Source organism: Cyanistes caeruleus, chromosome 1 (assembly GCF_971803275.1).
Source record: "Cyanistes caeruleus chromosome 1, bCyaCae1.hap1.1, whole genome shotgun sequence".
Taxonomy (NCBI): domain Eukaryota; kingdom Metazoa; phylum Chordata; class Aves; order Passeriformes; family Paridae; genus Cyanistes; species Cyanistes caeruleus.
Window position 1 is genome coordinate 51,612,124 of NC_141701.1, and position 14,664 is coordinate 51,626,787.

Here is a 14,664-nt window from a genome sequence, read left to right on the forward strand (position 1 = left end):
TGTAGTGTCTAAATCCCTAGCATCTCCTCTTCTCTCTTCCAGGAGCTTTCTTGGTGCATATCCTATGCTTCTCTGTGTGCTCACTTCTTCTTTTCCCATAAGAATGTATGAAAAGTTCAGCCTAATTTTGAGCATGACATAACAGAAGGAGTGAGGCAAAGGTGTTGAGGAACGTGGAAGATGGTGTTAAGATGACTGATGCTCTTAGGAGACACTGAACCATGTGAGTTTATCTCTATAATTACTCCTGTGGCATGAGGCAGTTACTTTGTGTAGTTTCATGTGCACTAGCACAGTGTGTTCTCTGATCTCGAAACTGTTACCTGTAGCTTAGGAGACAGGACAGACCAGAAACTGAATCCAAATCATGTATCAGTGCAGAGATAGGCAACTGAAACATGGTTTAAGAAGTCTGAGAAAACCATGTGCCATAAGCACTTCTATCTGGAGCTGTTGTTTATTTCTTTCATCTGAGCTGGCATAACTCAAAATCTTTAGAAGGACATTTTGTATGAAATCCAGGATTAATAGTAAACCTAAGCAAGATTAGAAGGATTGATGAAGGAAGGATATGTGACAGACTGTCTTCAAAATAAGTAACTTGGTGGTAGGGGTTTAACTTACAGATTCATTCCTCCTATTTTATATGAAGATTTTTATATTCTTACCTTCAGTTTAGAGGACAGACTTCAGAATACTGTTTGCTGTGGCTGGGTGGGGGGAAGATGAGAAGTCTGAGGTAGTGTCGACAGTGGTATTAAAAAAATACTCCCTGTTTCTTGGTTTCCATACTAAACCTGAAACACTTTTCCCTGCAAATCATTACGTCAAACTTTAAAGAATCTCATAAACAGTTCATAGTGAAATTGCTGCTTAATAGGGGAAAAAGAGCATCTGATTTATTTTATTAGTGCAATTAATGCTTTGCTTCCTTCCCAACATACACTTCAGATATTCGTAATCCCATATGTTGCTGTTGTGATAGCCCTTTTATCTTATCAATAAAAGATACCCTAATTGATGGACACGCTGCTTTTCCGTACCAGTGTGAACCATTGACCTACTTGTGTTTCTGAGTAGGACTGCTGCTGATTAAATGGAACCATAATGGCAACTTTTCTAATTTCCTTTGGCTAAGGCACATTAGAAAAATAAATTAATTCCAGAACTAGGAAACCAGATGGGCAGAAAGCATCTCATTCATGCGTCTTTGATGTTATTAAAATGCTTGCTTGCCGTTATGAGAATAATCTACAAAACCATGTAAAATGGAAAGCCACAAAAAGCCCTGTGTGTAAACACTACAGTACTTACAGTTACAAATTAAATTCAGGGAAAAAAATAATGTTTGAATATATCCCACTGTACTTAGGTACTGCAACCCAATTGACTGCTCCCTGACAATCCTTTTCTGCCGTACCAACAGGATGGGCTAATGATAGTTTTGGATTAAACTTGGAATTTGAATTGCATCTCAAGGGCGTGGAGCAGTTTTGAGTTCAACAACACAGACAAATACATAACGCTGCCATTTTTTCTTAGTCAAAAGTCTCCTTCATTTCTTTTACTAGGAACATATTAGAGATTAGGTTGAGAGAGCTCTTACTGGAATGATGACAGTCCAAAACCAACAGTTATATTTGGAAATAGTTACCAAATGCCACTGGCTTTCAGGCCTTAGCAGACACTTAAAACAGAAATAAATGTCAGAGCTGTTCTTGTAATCATTGGCTATGCCTTCTCCATCTGAGTGACCAGTAAAGAACTGGAAAAGAGAAAATTTCCACATCCTGTTCCTATACTTTTTAAGTATCTAAATACATAAGCCTGCTGAAGAGTCTCTTTTCTTGGTCACAGTGTAGATAACTTTGTAGTGCTCTGCTTTCTCAAAAGTCATATGAAATTTTGCTTATAGAAACATTGATGATTTGAGCATTGAGAACAGAGGAGGTGGAAAGAAAAATTAGCATCTAGCCTTGATTTTTATCGTTGATATTTATTATGGTGGAAGCAGGACAGCTGGGGAATAGTGTTGGATGTTGTGTGAGCCATGGGGTAGCATTGTTTCTAATACTGTTTTGCTGAGCTCAGTGGGGAAGCCATAATCAAAAGGTGGAGGGGTAGTAGGTTGGGACTGAAGAGCCTTATGAACATGGGCACAGTGAGGTTAGCTGAGGAAGTTCCTAGAGCCCGATGGCTCCTGCCCATGCAAAGTTCAGTCACATAATCGTGTCACTGCTTTAACAAGCTGACAAGTGTTCGAACCACTGGAAGAGAGGGAGGGTCTGTGAACATGTATGTGTGTGCTCAGTGGCAGTAAAGCATAGCCTGCAGTGGAAGAAACAGAACATGGCTTTACCCTTCTCCCCAAAAATGCTGCTAGGCTTGTGGGCAGGTCTTACAAATGGAGACACCCTTAAGCAGTTGTCTTCAGGGCTGTGACAATCAGGGATTTGAAAGAATATTCCTGTGAGCAGGAACACAGATGCCTTATGTTTTCTTCACAGTGCTGTGCCTCCTCCATTTTGTGGTTCTTCTGTGGCTCCTTGCATACTTCCCTCCAACATGGTGTGCTGGCAGCAGTCGATGGCATGGCCTGTAAAGGGAGAAGGGCTAATGAGAGGCAGATTTTTTAGGGGGACAGTAAATGTGTTTTTGCTGTCTTCTGGAATACATTCCAAAATTTGGAAAGGCTCTGCTTACAAATACCCCTTGTCACAGCTCTGATTTTAGCTTTACTGCGCATTCTTGCAGGGATCACCGTAAAGCTGGCCCTGGGTGCCAGACTTACTTGATGCAGTTCTGGGTAAGTGCCAGGAAAAGCAGCACCAGCCACGGGAAGCACGAGCTTTGTGCCTGAGTGGCATGGAGCCACCGCCAGGGAGAGCGGCTGTGGATCCAGGAGGAGGTGGGGTGCGGTGGGATATAAAGCATTCCTTTCTCCCCCACCCCAGCCTACTCTGAACCCAGCCGCCAGACCCTGAACTTCCCCGTTATTTTCCTAATGAGTGTCTTCCCTTTCCTCCTGTGAACTGACTTGTAATGCTGCCAAAGTTATGCAGGCGCTGCTGGAGCTGCTGTAGTTCTTTGTATCAGTTGTTTCTGGCACTTGAGCCTCTACTTCAGAGAGGATTGTGATGGTTATTAATCTGGAGCTACATTTGTAGTTCATTGTCTTTGCTTAACTTCTAGCTGATACCCTTAGAGCTTTGAATTGTGAGTTCAGAGGTTTAAATAAGCTTAGTTGTTGCAGATGATGACAGGATGTTGGTGAGAGGGAGAGGGGAACTAGATTTTTTTTTGGCAATTGATAAAACAAAATCTGTGTAGTTAAGGGTTTCTGACTTACACTGCTTGGTGACACAGGGGATGGTGTCTGCTCTGCAATTCTGCTCCCCTCCAGTGCAACAGGGAGAGGAGAGCTAGAATTCCAGTGAAGAGACATCTACCTCTGTAGGTAGTCTAGGAAGAGCTTTTTTAAAAAAAGTTTCTTTTTATAAATTGATTGACATAAAATTGACTTGTCCGAAAGTAGTAGATTATGTAAACTGGTTGTTCATAATCAGTTGCAGGTTAATCTCCTTGTTCTTGTTTTCCTCTCTTGGCACTATGGCACTAGACTAGTGTTTTTTCTAGTGGAAGATGTATCCCTGCCAACAGAAGGGGGGTTGGAACTAGATGATCTTTTAAGGTCCCTTCCAACCCAGGCCTTTTTATGATAAAAAGGTATGATTGCTGGATGGACAATTATCTTTTTAAAGAGCTTTTAGAGCTACCAATAAACTGGCCAGCAGACAGCTGAAGTTACATAGCACATTTAACTTCAAAGATCTCACACAGCAAATTATCATTAACTGGGAAGGTTCTCTGAGTTACTAAATTCTTTTATATTACACCATTATAGATTTATAGAAAAGCCTGTAGTTTCTTTTGTTCATTTTTAATTTTAATTTGGTTGTTGTTTCTACCACACAGCCTTCACTGAGTATGAAGTGTGAGGGGGAAAAAGGTGAGAAATTAATGTTCTGGGAAAAAGTTTACTGCTGCATCCTTCTCCCTCCCTGCATCTGCTGTCTGTGGTCCTTAGTGTGCGAAAATTGGCAAAATGCAAATGAGAAAGCTGTTACTGCACTAAGTAATATTGGTTTTATCTACATGGAGGGAGCCAAGTGGTGACTCTGTAATTAGGTTTGTGAAACAATGTAAGTACTCTCCCAGATCCCAGCTAACCCTGTAGGAATTTTTTTCCACCTGTGTAATTCTGCAGTCTATAGAGCAAGATTTAGTGCTTGAGGGGAGGAACTTTCAGTAACCCAGCCTCTACATGAGCACAGAGGCATTGCTGAGGAGGGGACCAGGAGTGCCCTGTGACAGAGTGCACCCCGGACAATCTGACTGGTTCAGACCTGGCAAGTCTTTCAGTGAGCAAGAAGTCAGAAACAATTTGGGAACATATACATGGAGCATGTCCTCCAGCTGCTTACAAGAGCTACTTTGGACCAGATGGATCTACTGCTGGCTCTGGCCTGCCACATGCAGTCTGCTCTGTCCCCTTTGCAACATTTCTGTACTTGTCCTCGAGAACCTAATCCTCTTGACTTGTGTGCAGGTGGAAAAAAACTTTCTTCTCCAATCCACACTCGGTCAAGATGAATGTCCTTGGTTGTTGCTGCCACCATTATACGGTTGAATTTTGGCTTTGATCCTGGGAGAGTGATTCAGGAGACCAGTCTCACAGGAGCTGACTGATGCCACCTAGTTTTGCCAGAGTTATAGGCCAGGAGCTGCTGCTCCTCTGGCCTCCTTTACCTGGAGAGTGTCAATGACACTGAACTCCCTGTTCAGTGTCATTGATCTTTACATCCTAGAATCACAGGCTCTCCTTCCACAGGAAGTTTATTTCATTTCTGCAGGGTCTTCGCCAGGACTTGTGAAGAGTACTAACACTGCTGAGGCTGTCAGAGATGAGGTTAACATGAAGGTGAGCAGGTGATACAGAAGGGACTGGACATTCTCTGGTATGAAGACAGCCAGTAAGTGCTGGGACCAGCTAGAAAACCTCAGTGTTTTCACAGTTTTCCTGACAACTTCCCTGGCCTGCCTTAGGCTTTCCTTTGTGTGTTGCAAGTTGGAGTGCCTTGATCAGCAGATAGAAAGCCCTTCTGGCAACCCCTTGGATGGTTGCTTCCTTTAAAGAGCTGTTCCTCTGCAATCTGGCAATAGCCATGAATCAGTTTGCCTTCTGAGGTTTATCCAGAGACTAAGTCAGTTGGCTGGAGATGGCATCCCAAAAGGTGATTTTGCAGGAAGAAATCTTTTAGATTAGCCAGGATTCCCTGTTTCCAGGCAGAGGCTCTGTGCCTCCAGCTGACACTTTCTAAGACTACGTATGGAATTTAAGATCAAACTTAATGTAGTAACACTTCAGTAGAAAACTACTAAAAAGGTGTCAAAGGACTGACTAGAGATTAAGCAGAAGGATATGAAGAGTACAAGTAATGTGCAACAGAGGCTTCTGTAAGGTTCTTGTGCTTCAAATGCCAGCATTGACTTGGATGACTGATGGGACATGAGAATACTGCCTGGAGACTTGCTTCTACTTCCTCATCCCTACCCTTCTACTGAAAACTTCCTGTAAGGAGTGAATGGAGCAGATACCTGCGACCACCTGGGCCTTCTGGGAATGGATGATGTGTGCTTCTTCTTGCGACTATGGCAATCTGAGCTGTTTGTCACTGGTGATGAAATCTTGCCAAGACCTTGTGTATTCCACATAAAAGTTGGAGCTGCTGTCTGGCCTCTGAATGCCTTCTTGCCTTGGAGGCTGTGGTAGCTGCATCTCCCTAGTACTTTTCAGCTTTGGCTAAGCACCTTAGGTGTATACTATCACTCTTTGCACATGGTACCAGAGGATACACTTCTTTTCAGGTCTTTCCTCTTCCTCTCTGTGAATCAAACATCCTTAATGAAGCTGTAGATATGTTGGTTGTTTTCAGGTAGAGGTTTTGCTCTCTGAGAACTCTATTCCTCTGGTTGCTGTGCCTCAGGGTATATTATAAGGGCTTATAGAAATAGAAGTGCCAAGAATGGGATGGGACTTACACAGCCACAGTGCACTTTGGTATTGTTCCTAGCAGTACTTCAGGTACTGCAAGATTTTTATTGACAACTGCAGCTTTACTTGCAGCACAGCTTTTCTGGGAACAGAAACTGCTTCAGCTCTGGCTCTGCCTCTCCTCCCCAAGTTCCCTATCGCACTGTATACCGTGTGTCTGCATGTACATCAGTTTGGAGCCTGACCAAGGCAGTGTTGCTTTCAGTGGGCTGGCAGCACATCCTCTGACCTTCTTGCAGCTGTTTTGGTAGCAGCAAAACAATTTGACAGTGGTTAAAATTGGTCATTAAAAAAAACCAAACCAAATACACTTCTCTTGATTTACTATTTAAATTTGGATTACTTTTTTCTAATCCACATTGGAATGTAGATCAGTGGGTTTCTCCTAGGTGCACCATGAGCAGTAACAGACTAGAAAGCCCTTTTGACATCTGCTCACAAGTTGATTGTCTGATGTGCATGAGGGAGACATTCCTGTTCGCGGACAGCTGCCAGTTGTGCTTTCCCCAGAGTGTGCTTTTGGAAAATGTTATGTAATCACAGTCCTTTGGGGGATGAACAAAGTTTTATGGTATAATCACCTGGTCAGTACAGACAAAAGATGGTGGAATTTGCCAGCTTGGAGAATTGGAAGTGGACTGGGGGAGTGCAGGGGAATGGTTTTATTTTGTAGCTGTGGTGAATGCCTCAGCTCCATTTTGATGTTGCAACACCAAACTTCATGGCATTTCAAGTCATTGCATGGGTGTTACAAGCACGAAGTCAACACTTAGGCAGAAGGGATTTCTTAAGATTAGTAGTGAAGCTGGTGGTGTTGCTAAAAAAAGGGAAAAGGAACAAAAAAGTGTGCAGTTTTGTGCCGATGAAAAAGGATTCTCTAGGTCTGTGATTTAATCTGGCTGAAGAGTTTTTGAAAAAAGAGAGGGTGGAGAAAGAAACATTTACGTCCAAATAAGTGGGTTTTGATGTTTTTTAATGTAATTTCTCTAAACCTGAAGTTTTTTGTAGCATATTATGTACATGTATGTACATAATATGTACAATATGTAGCATATTACCTTCAGAGGACACATTCCTGATGGTAATTTTTACATAGCTCATCCTTACTCTTATTAACTCTCATAAGTGGGGGACAAAGCTGAAAAACATTCTTGCCTGTGAATATAGAAGTAAATTAATCCAGTAGATCAAACAATAGGTTGAGTTGCAGGTGCTGAAAATTTGAAGTTGATCAATTTTACCTTATCTCTCTGCCTTGCCTCTCTGCTTTTACTGTCACCATTTTTTCCTTATGCCTCACAGTCTTGTTGGTTTGCAATCATACTTCTAAAGCTGCTCATTTAATTAATTTCTAGCTAAACTTTAAAAACACTTTAAGACCTTTTAAACCAAATTTTTTTTTCCCTCTTGGTTTAGAACACATGTGTACTGTGGTGTATTTTGATGACTGCATGTCAATACATCAGTGCAAGATCTCTTGCGAGTCCATGGGAGCTTCCAAATACCGATGGTTTCACAACGCCTGCTGTGAGTGTATTGGGCCAGAATGCATCGACTACGGCAGTAAAACTGTCAAATGTATGAACTGCATGTTCTGAGGCAGGAAAATTGTAATATAGCAATACTGAGGCCAAAGTAATCTCTCTCGGTTAAAGAGACGGGGATTGCAAATACTGCATTTTGGTGGAGTGCCTGCTGGTTGCAATTAAATGTCCCTGGTTGAGAAGAGGATGTATAAAATCAGAGAACTTATTTTTCTTTTTTTCTTTTTTTTTAATTCATGTAAGCGAGGCTAACTAGTAGATGTTTAAACACTATGGTTTAAACTTATTTTTCTTTATTTTTGCTCAAATGGTACAGTCATGCTCATCATTGCTGTTCTGATTGTTTTCCTTTGATTTGAAAGTATTGGCTATACTGGTTTTCAGAACATAGTACTCTATCGTGTAGTTTAGACTAGAGAAACTTCTAGAATATGGTAATGAGATTTCCATTATCTAAATTCAACAAATAAATAAATGGCTGCTAGGTTGGAGGGAGGGTGGATGTTGTTTAGGGGCTGGGTTTTTGGGATTTAGTTTCTGGTTTTGTTTTTTAACTTTATTACCTTCCAGTTTTTGAGGTTAGCTTTTTATTGTGGAATGGTACTTGGAGAAAAATAAAAATTCATGCTTCCTCTGCAAGTTCAAAGTATGGGCTGTCATGGATAAAATCCTAACTTCTTAGAAGGGCTGCCCAACAAAAACACCATGTATGGGACACTTTTCCTCCAAGTATCATTTGCCCTTCTCTCTTTTCATTGGGGCCTATGATGCATAATTTATGTGTTACACAAAATAATCTTTTCAGTCTTCTCTTAGATCCCAAAATAAAGCTGTTAAGTGCAGTTGCATTTCCCACCTTTTGCATTGTTCTTTAGGGTTGTTACACCCTGAACATTTAGTCCAGTAAAGGAAACATGAAACACTATGATGGATTTAATGCCTAAAGGAACAAAGAATGAAATGACAGGAACAAGCAAGTGGTACAGGTCTACCAGCTGAGCAGCTGGCAGCAAGCATGCTCCCATTTAGTTATTTCCTGTGAATATTTATTCAAAAACATTTTTATTATTATTAAATTTATTTCTTCCCCCCCATAAAGTTTTTGTCTATGAAGAAGGGAATATGTGTCTGCAAGGGCAAAGTTAAAGTGTTCTGAGTTTAGAACATTGTCCATTTTTCTAAGTAAGAGTTTTTATATGTTGACAGTTACATAGCAGTTACTATGACCCATTTAAGGGCTCCACTGATAATGGTACTAAGTACAAGAATAAAGTGTATGAGTAGTTAATGATCAGCTTTTTGTATTTATAATAATGTGGGTTTTAACGCCTTGAATTTTTTTTGCATATGTGCATATGCAAATACAAAAAAGAATTTGACAATTTTTCTCTCATTAACCTCAGTCTAGAGGGATTAAACTGTTTTCTAGTTACACCTGTCTATCTGTACCATGTACAAAAGAAAGCAGTCATATTACATTTATTTTGTTGAAAAATTTGCCTGAATGTTTTTTTAATTTTTTTTTCTCATTATACAGTTCTTTCAGTAAGTTGGAATAATAATAATGATGATAATAATAAAAGAGAAATCTACTCGTGTTAAATAATGTTACTTTCTTCAGTGTCTTTTCAGCTCTAAAGATGTACTTGAAAGATGAATGTTACTGTTTTGAACTAGAGGATAATGGAATGTCTTCATACTTTAAACTTACAGTTAAGTGATAAAAGATCATAGACAAGAATAGAAAAACTTAGCTTATAATGGAGGAGTTGTTCATCCTGTATTTTACAATTCATGTTATATTTTCTTCTGCTAGAATTTCTTAAAAATGAATGGAGAAGAAGAATATGTTAGAGTAGCTGTGACTGTTTGTAGCTGGAAGGTGATGCATTAATGTTCCTGACTGAGACAGGAGACACGTAGCAATCAAGGAAGGAGGAGGTCAATAGCATGCTTCAGATTTTTGCAGTCTTAAATGACTGAAAATATGAGGCTAGCTCAGAATCTTCTTGGGTGAGGAGCAGGGCTAATGTTTCTGGCCAGGCACCTGCTGCCCCATGGATCTGTGACACTGTCTCCATTTACATCCTCAGAATTTTACTGTGAGGTCAAATCGAGGGGGGATGGGAGGGATGGGGGAGTGGCCTTACAGGTGTCTGGGAAATGCTGTGGGGAGTGGCATATAAAAATGTAAACACAGTTGTCTGTAGTGGCCTGAGAGAAGGTAGTGTACACCTTCTGGGGCTTGCCTTACTTTTTGTAATTCCTGATGCTGTCTAGAGTTTGCTGAAAGTGTTGTGTGTTCACAAATGTCATGCAGCAACACCCAGTGTATTTTATGATGATGAGTGTTTTGAGAGGTATTTTAATAAAAAGATATTACTGGTTCTTGTGTTTTCTTTCTCAAGAGATTCTCAGGGAAACGTTACCAGGAAGCATATAGCGAAAGTTACTGATCTAGATGAATAGAATAACACAGAGAATGAAATCTCCAGCAGTTTTTTTCCATTATTGTAAGTGTTGCTTTGAAGTATTTTTCTGTATATGAATGATTAATACTCCAATGTTCTTTCTAAAAAACCTAACCATTTTAGAAAGTTGTTCATTTAGTCTTATTAATTTTGCAGGAAAAATAATAATTTATTTTGGGGTCTCTTATTTCACCCTACATCTGAATAACCAGCAAACCATCACCTACATAAGAACATGTTTTTAAAACTTCTTTCAGTCAGGAATGTTCTCCAGGTAAAGCATTGGCCACTTTCATCACTGTCCTTTGGGACAGAATTGTAAATCACTACACATAAAGGGAAGCAAAGAGGTAATTCATATAGTAAGAAATTATAGAAATCCCTAGTGTGTTTGGGGTCGGTCTGACTGAAAAGGTTGGGGGCCCTCTTGTTATTCTTTCTTTAAAAGTAAAAAAGGTTTTTGTTTAGTTGCTTTTGGGATTTGGGTTTGTTTTGTTAGGATTTTTTTGGTTTTTCCTTACAGGCACTTGAGTACAAAGGTCATAACGTGACATTGCTTTCCTGTCATTTCTTAAGGTTCTTGGCTTGCTTTTAGTATGCTTAATGGATTTCACATGTAATTCCTAAAAAATAAATATAAGAACACCTGCTTGTGTCTTTAATATTATATCTGTGGTCACTCCAGTGTCCCTCCCAAAATTACAGCTATTCTGATAGCTGGCTCCCAAGCCCCTCATCCTGCCAGCTGGAGTGACGTGAAGTCGGCTGGTGATTGCACAGTGACACACAGACCCAACACGGATACACTCCGGCCTCTCCAGCCCCATGGTGCCCTGTCCTACAGCTGGCACTTACACCTTCAGGGGCAAAGCCTGGACACTTGTAGCCTGGGAGGAGTTTAATGAGACAGACCATGCTGATGATATACCTCCAGAGCACAGCCAAACAACAGCCTAACATTTTCCTGTTAGATGGAAATGGCTGTTGTGCTTGGCAAAAGGTACACCTTTACCAAGATTTGACACATTCCCTTGGCCATCTTTCACCAAATCATCAATACATTGTTAAAATTTGTGCTACTCACATGGGGAAACACACTTAGATACAAAATCTTTCTAGAAACAGAGCAAACCTGATTCAGGCAAATACATCTAGGATGTAAAGATGGCCTAGGCTCAAGTTTTCTTACACCCTTTTCAATATTTAAGTATTTTTAAATGTTCTTCCCATCACAGAGAACATGGAATTATTTGGCTTTGAGCAACCTGTTCTAGGGCTAGATGTTCCTGCCCAGGGCAGAGGGATTGGAAATAGATGGTCATCCCAAACTCTGTAATTCTATGTAATTCTATGGTTCCATAATACTGCTCATAGGAGTCGCTTTGGCAGAGTTCAGCATCATACACATTTTTTGGCTCCTCCTCTGTGGTAATTTTTATGAACAACATACCTTCTCCCCCAAAGGCAATCAGTTTATGACTTCTAGGTTTTCCTGTTATATCTTCCAGCTCTTATTGTTTCACTTGTTTGCTTCAGTATGTGGCCATCTAGTTTCTTTCCTAAGCTAAATCTTTTTATGTCTGCTGTGTATTCCTTTATTGCTAAGGAGAATTACACAGCGTGTCTGAAGTTATCCCAGAATGGTACAGCCCATGGAGACTCCTATCTTTCCAAGACAAACTCAACCCCAGAACCGGTTTCTTGAAGTAGTAGTAGGAATTATTCATTAACACAGCTATGCCTTTTCCCTTTTCTTTCCCTGACCAGATGCTTTCTGAAGCTCCCCTCCATTATTATTTTATTACTTTTATGAAGTTCAGGAACATCAGTGAGACTGATATTCCAAGCAGAGATCTTGCCACCTCAGAATCCTCCCTTTACTTTGTCTTTAAAGCAGTAAGAATTTACGGACTGAATGTGGGGCAAGCTAAGGGTGTAAGAAAGTTCCTCAGTCTGTGTAAGCTGGCCCCAGACCACAGTGAATTTTGCAAGTCAGAAATCATCCAAATGTGTTTCATATGGCAGTAAATTGGTATAGTCAGCACTGCACACAATCACTTGTTTGTCCTCAAAATCTGGGGTAAGATTCATTCTGGGTTCATTAGCTGATGGGCCCATTGTGCATGAACTTTTGTTGGCAGTGGCCTCTAATAATACACATTCTTCAGAGCTGAGAGCCTCTGGCCACTGTCACTTCAAGTGGAGATCCTCATGGGCAGCCATCTGTAATTACTACGGGATGTTACAGAACGAACCCTTCTCTCTTCTTTTGCCAAGAGTAAGGTGGCCTTTATATATAACGAAAAAAGAAACACATTAGCTGTGATGTTAAGTTAAATAGCCTGGTGAGCCCTTGCTGTTACACTGTTTCTTCTGGAGAGGAGGAGGGAGACTAAAAGTTACAAGGTTATGTAATACGTGGAGAGGACAATATCCCTGTGCTCCAACACTAATCGGAGTGTTTACAACCCTCCCTTTTGTAGCTTCCACTGAATAGCACAAATTCCTGTGGGGGACCTTTTACATTACCGCAGGAGGTGGCACAAAGAGCTCATTCGACAGGGACTAAGCAGCATTGAGTCTCAAGTGAATAAATGGAGCAGGTGGCACGCTGCCACAGTATTAATGTGTCCAATAGGCCGGGGATTATGCTTGAGGCTGTGGGAATGAATCGGCCCTGCTTCTGACTGAAACAAATTCCCCTGTTGATGAGCAATTCTGAAAGGGATTCAAATTACGCAGGTGCTCAACATAACAGAAACTTGTATTGTAAGAGGCAAAAAAACCCCACAAAATTCCTTATAACGTTACTGTAAACAGGATGCTTCTTGAGATGGAGATATGTTCCTAGGCACAGGTCACCTCAAGCAGCATCCAGAGTATTTCATCCATCTCCATTTCCCTCTCATTCCAGAAAGTGGTAGAGAGGAGTGAGTATCTCCTCTCAGGAGGTCAGGTTTGTTATGCTGGATGAAGCTGAAGCCAGTGGCTGTTCTCATGTGAACTGAGGACATGGAATTCAGTCAGCAGTAACATCATATGGAAGGTGGCCCAGATGTCCCCACCTGTGGGGCTGTGTCAGCTCCCAGTGAGACTGATGACTTGTGGTGTTTGCTGACCTCCCTCTCTGACAAGGGTAATCTCACAACTCATTTGGCCATATCTATCCTTTAATCACGGCCAAAAGAATCTCAGAATCAGAGAATGGGTTAGATTGGAAGGGACCACAGTGGGTCACCTGATCCAACCTCTCTGCTCCAGAAGGATCATCCCAGAGCACACAGCACAGGACTGTGTCCAGATGGTGCTTGAATATCTCCAGCAAGGGAGCCTCCACAACCTCTCTGGGCAATCTGTTCCAGTGCATGGTCATCTGCACAGTAAAGTTCTTCCCCATATCCCGGTGGAACTTCCTGTGAATCAGTTTCTTCCTGTTGCCTCTTACCCTATTGCTTGACACCACTGAAGCCTGGCTTCATCCTCTTGGCATCCTCCCTCCTTCAGATACTTATAGACATCGGCGAGGTCCCCTCCAAATTGTTTTTTCTCAAGGCTGAACAGGTCGAACTCCCTCAGTCTTCCCTGGTAACAGTCCTGCCCCTTCATTATCTTTGTTGCCCTCCACTGGAGCTGCTCCAGGAGCTACATGTCTCTTTAGTGCCGAGGAGGCCAAAACTGGACACAGCACTCCAGATGTGGCCTCACCAGCCCTGAATAGAGGGGCAGGATCACCTCCCTCGAGCTGCTGACAACGCTCTTCCTGCTGCAACCCAGGATATCACTGGCGTTCTTGGCCACAAGGGCCACTGCCAGCTCATGGCTCAGTGACGCTTAGGTTCCTCTTGATTCCAGAGAAGCGATGGACACGCTGCCTACCGGCTCTCGGCGGCTGCTGAGGGAGCTTCACATACGTATCTCGCCGGGATCCCCTCAGGCAGCCGGACTCCGCTCCCGTGGGCCCGGGGCTTCAACAGCGAATGGGGGGGCAGAGGAGATGGAACCCCACCCCTGCTGAGCGCTGGCCGCTGGGATCTGTAGTGCGGCCAGCGACCTGTAGTGCCCCTGCCGGCAGCTTCCTGAGGGAAAAACTACAGCTCCCGTCGTGCTTCGCGCGCGGGGAGACAGGGCCCGCCCGCCCCACCTGCCCCGCCCTCACGGCCGCGCGGAGAGAGGCAGCGGCGCATGCGCGGTGGCGTGAGCTCGCGCCGCTCCCCGCCCGTCCCTGCGAGCGCCGGGCGGCGGCGGCGGCGGGATGGGGCGCGAGGCGGGGCGTGCCCGCCGCGCGTGAGGCCAAGGCGGAGCCGCTGCGCGGGCGAGCGGGACCCCCCGACGGTCAGTGCGGGGCGCGGGGGGCGGGCGGCCGGCCCGGCCCGACACCGCGGTGAGGGGCGCGGGGCCGTTCCGGGTCCGGGCGGGCGGGCGGACGGGGGCGGAGGAAGGTGGGGGGGAGACACAACTGGCGGCGCGAGCCGCCACCGCCCCGCGGCGCGCGCGGCTGCCGGGTGGGGGAGGGGCCGTCGCGGGGTGCTCGATA

General features: G+C 43.1%; 2 protein-coding genes and 3 long non-coding RNA genes across 9 annotated transcripts in view; 3 read left to right on the plus strand and 2 right to left on the minus strand.

Moving 5' to 3' along the window:
* TWSG1 (twisted gastrulation BMP signaling modulator 1) overlaps positions 1-9,262 on the plus strand; it is a 22,473-nt gene extending 13,211 nt beyond the window's left edge. The window contains exon 5 of the mRNA XM_086892244.1: positions 7,532-9,262. Within this exon, the coding sequence (XP_086748370.1) occupies positions 7,532-7,713 (182 nt within the window). The 3' untranslated portion in view covers positions 7,714-9,262. The remainder of the gene's footprint in view (positions 1-7,531) is intronic.
* LOC147655502 (uncharacterized) lies at positions 43-4,982 on the plus strand. The gene is made up of 3 exons (XR_015287807.1): positions 43-223; positions 3,976-4,009; positions 4,914-4,982. It is a non-coding gene; the product is annotated as an uncharacterized LOC147655502 (long non-coding RNA).
* Positions 1,977-14,370, minus strand: LOC111924974 (uncharacterized). Of its 2 annotated transcripts, none has more exons than XR_002861972.2 (2): positions 11,581-14,220; positions 1,977-2,596 (listed from the first exon to the last, which is right to left on the minus strand). It is a non-coding gene; the product is annotated as an uncharacterized LOC111924974 (long non-coding RNA). The 2 variants fall into 2 exon arrangements; XR_015287803.1 differs by lacking the exon at positions 1,977-2,596 and adding an exon at positions 7,946-9,480 and having other exon boundaries at positions 11,581-14,370.
* LOC147655503 (uncharacterized) lies at positions 3,925-7,339 on the minus strand. The gene is made up of 2 exons (XR_015287806.1): positions 6,459-7,339; positions 3,925-6,354 (listed from the first exon to the last, which is right to left on the minus strand). It is a non-coding gene; the product is annotated as an uncharacterized LOC147655503 (long non-coding RNA).
* RALBP1 (ralA binding protein 1) overlaps positions 14,324-14,664 on the plus strand; it is a 33,060-nt gene continuing 32,719 nt past the window's right edge. Inside the window, exon 1 of one of the 4 annotated variants that reach the window (XM_086892194.1) lies at positions 14,324-14,462. The gene's annotated coding sequence lies outside the window, so the exon portion shown is untranslated. Of the gene's footprint in view, positions 14,512-14,664 lie in introns of all 4 variants that reach the window. The other 3 variants (XM_086892219.1, XM_086892220.1, XM_086892201.1) reach the window with 3 other exon arrangements.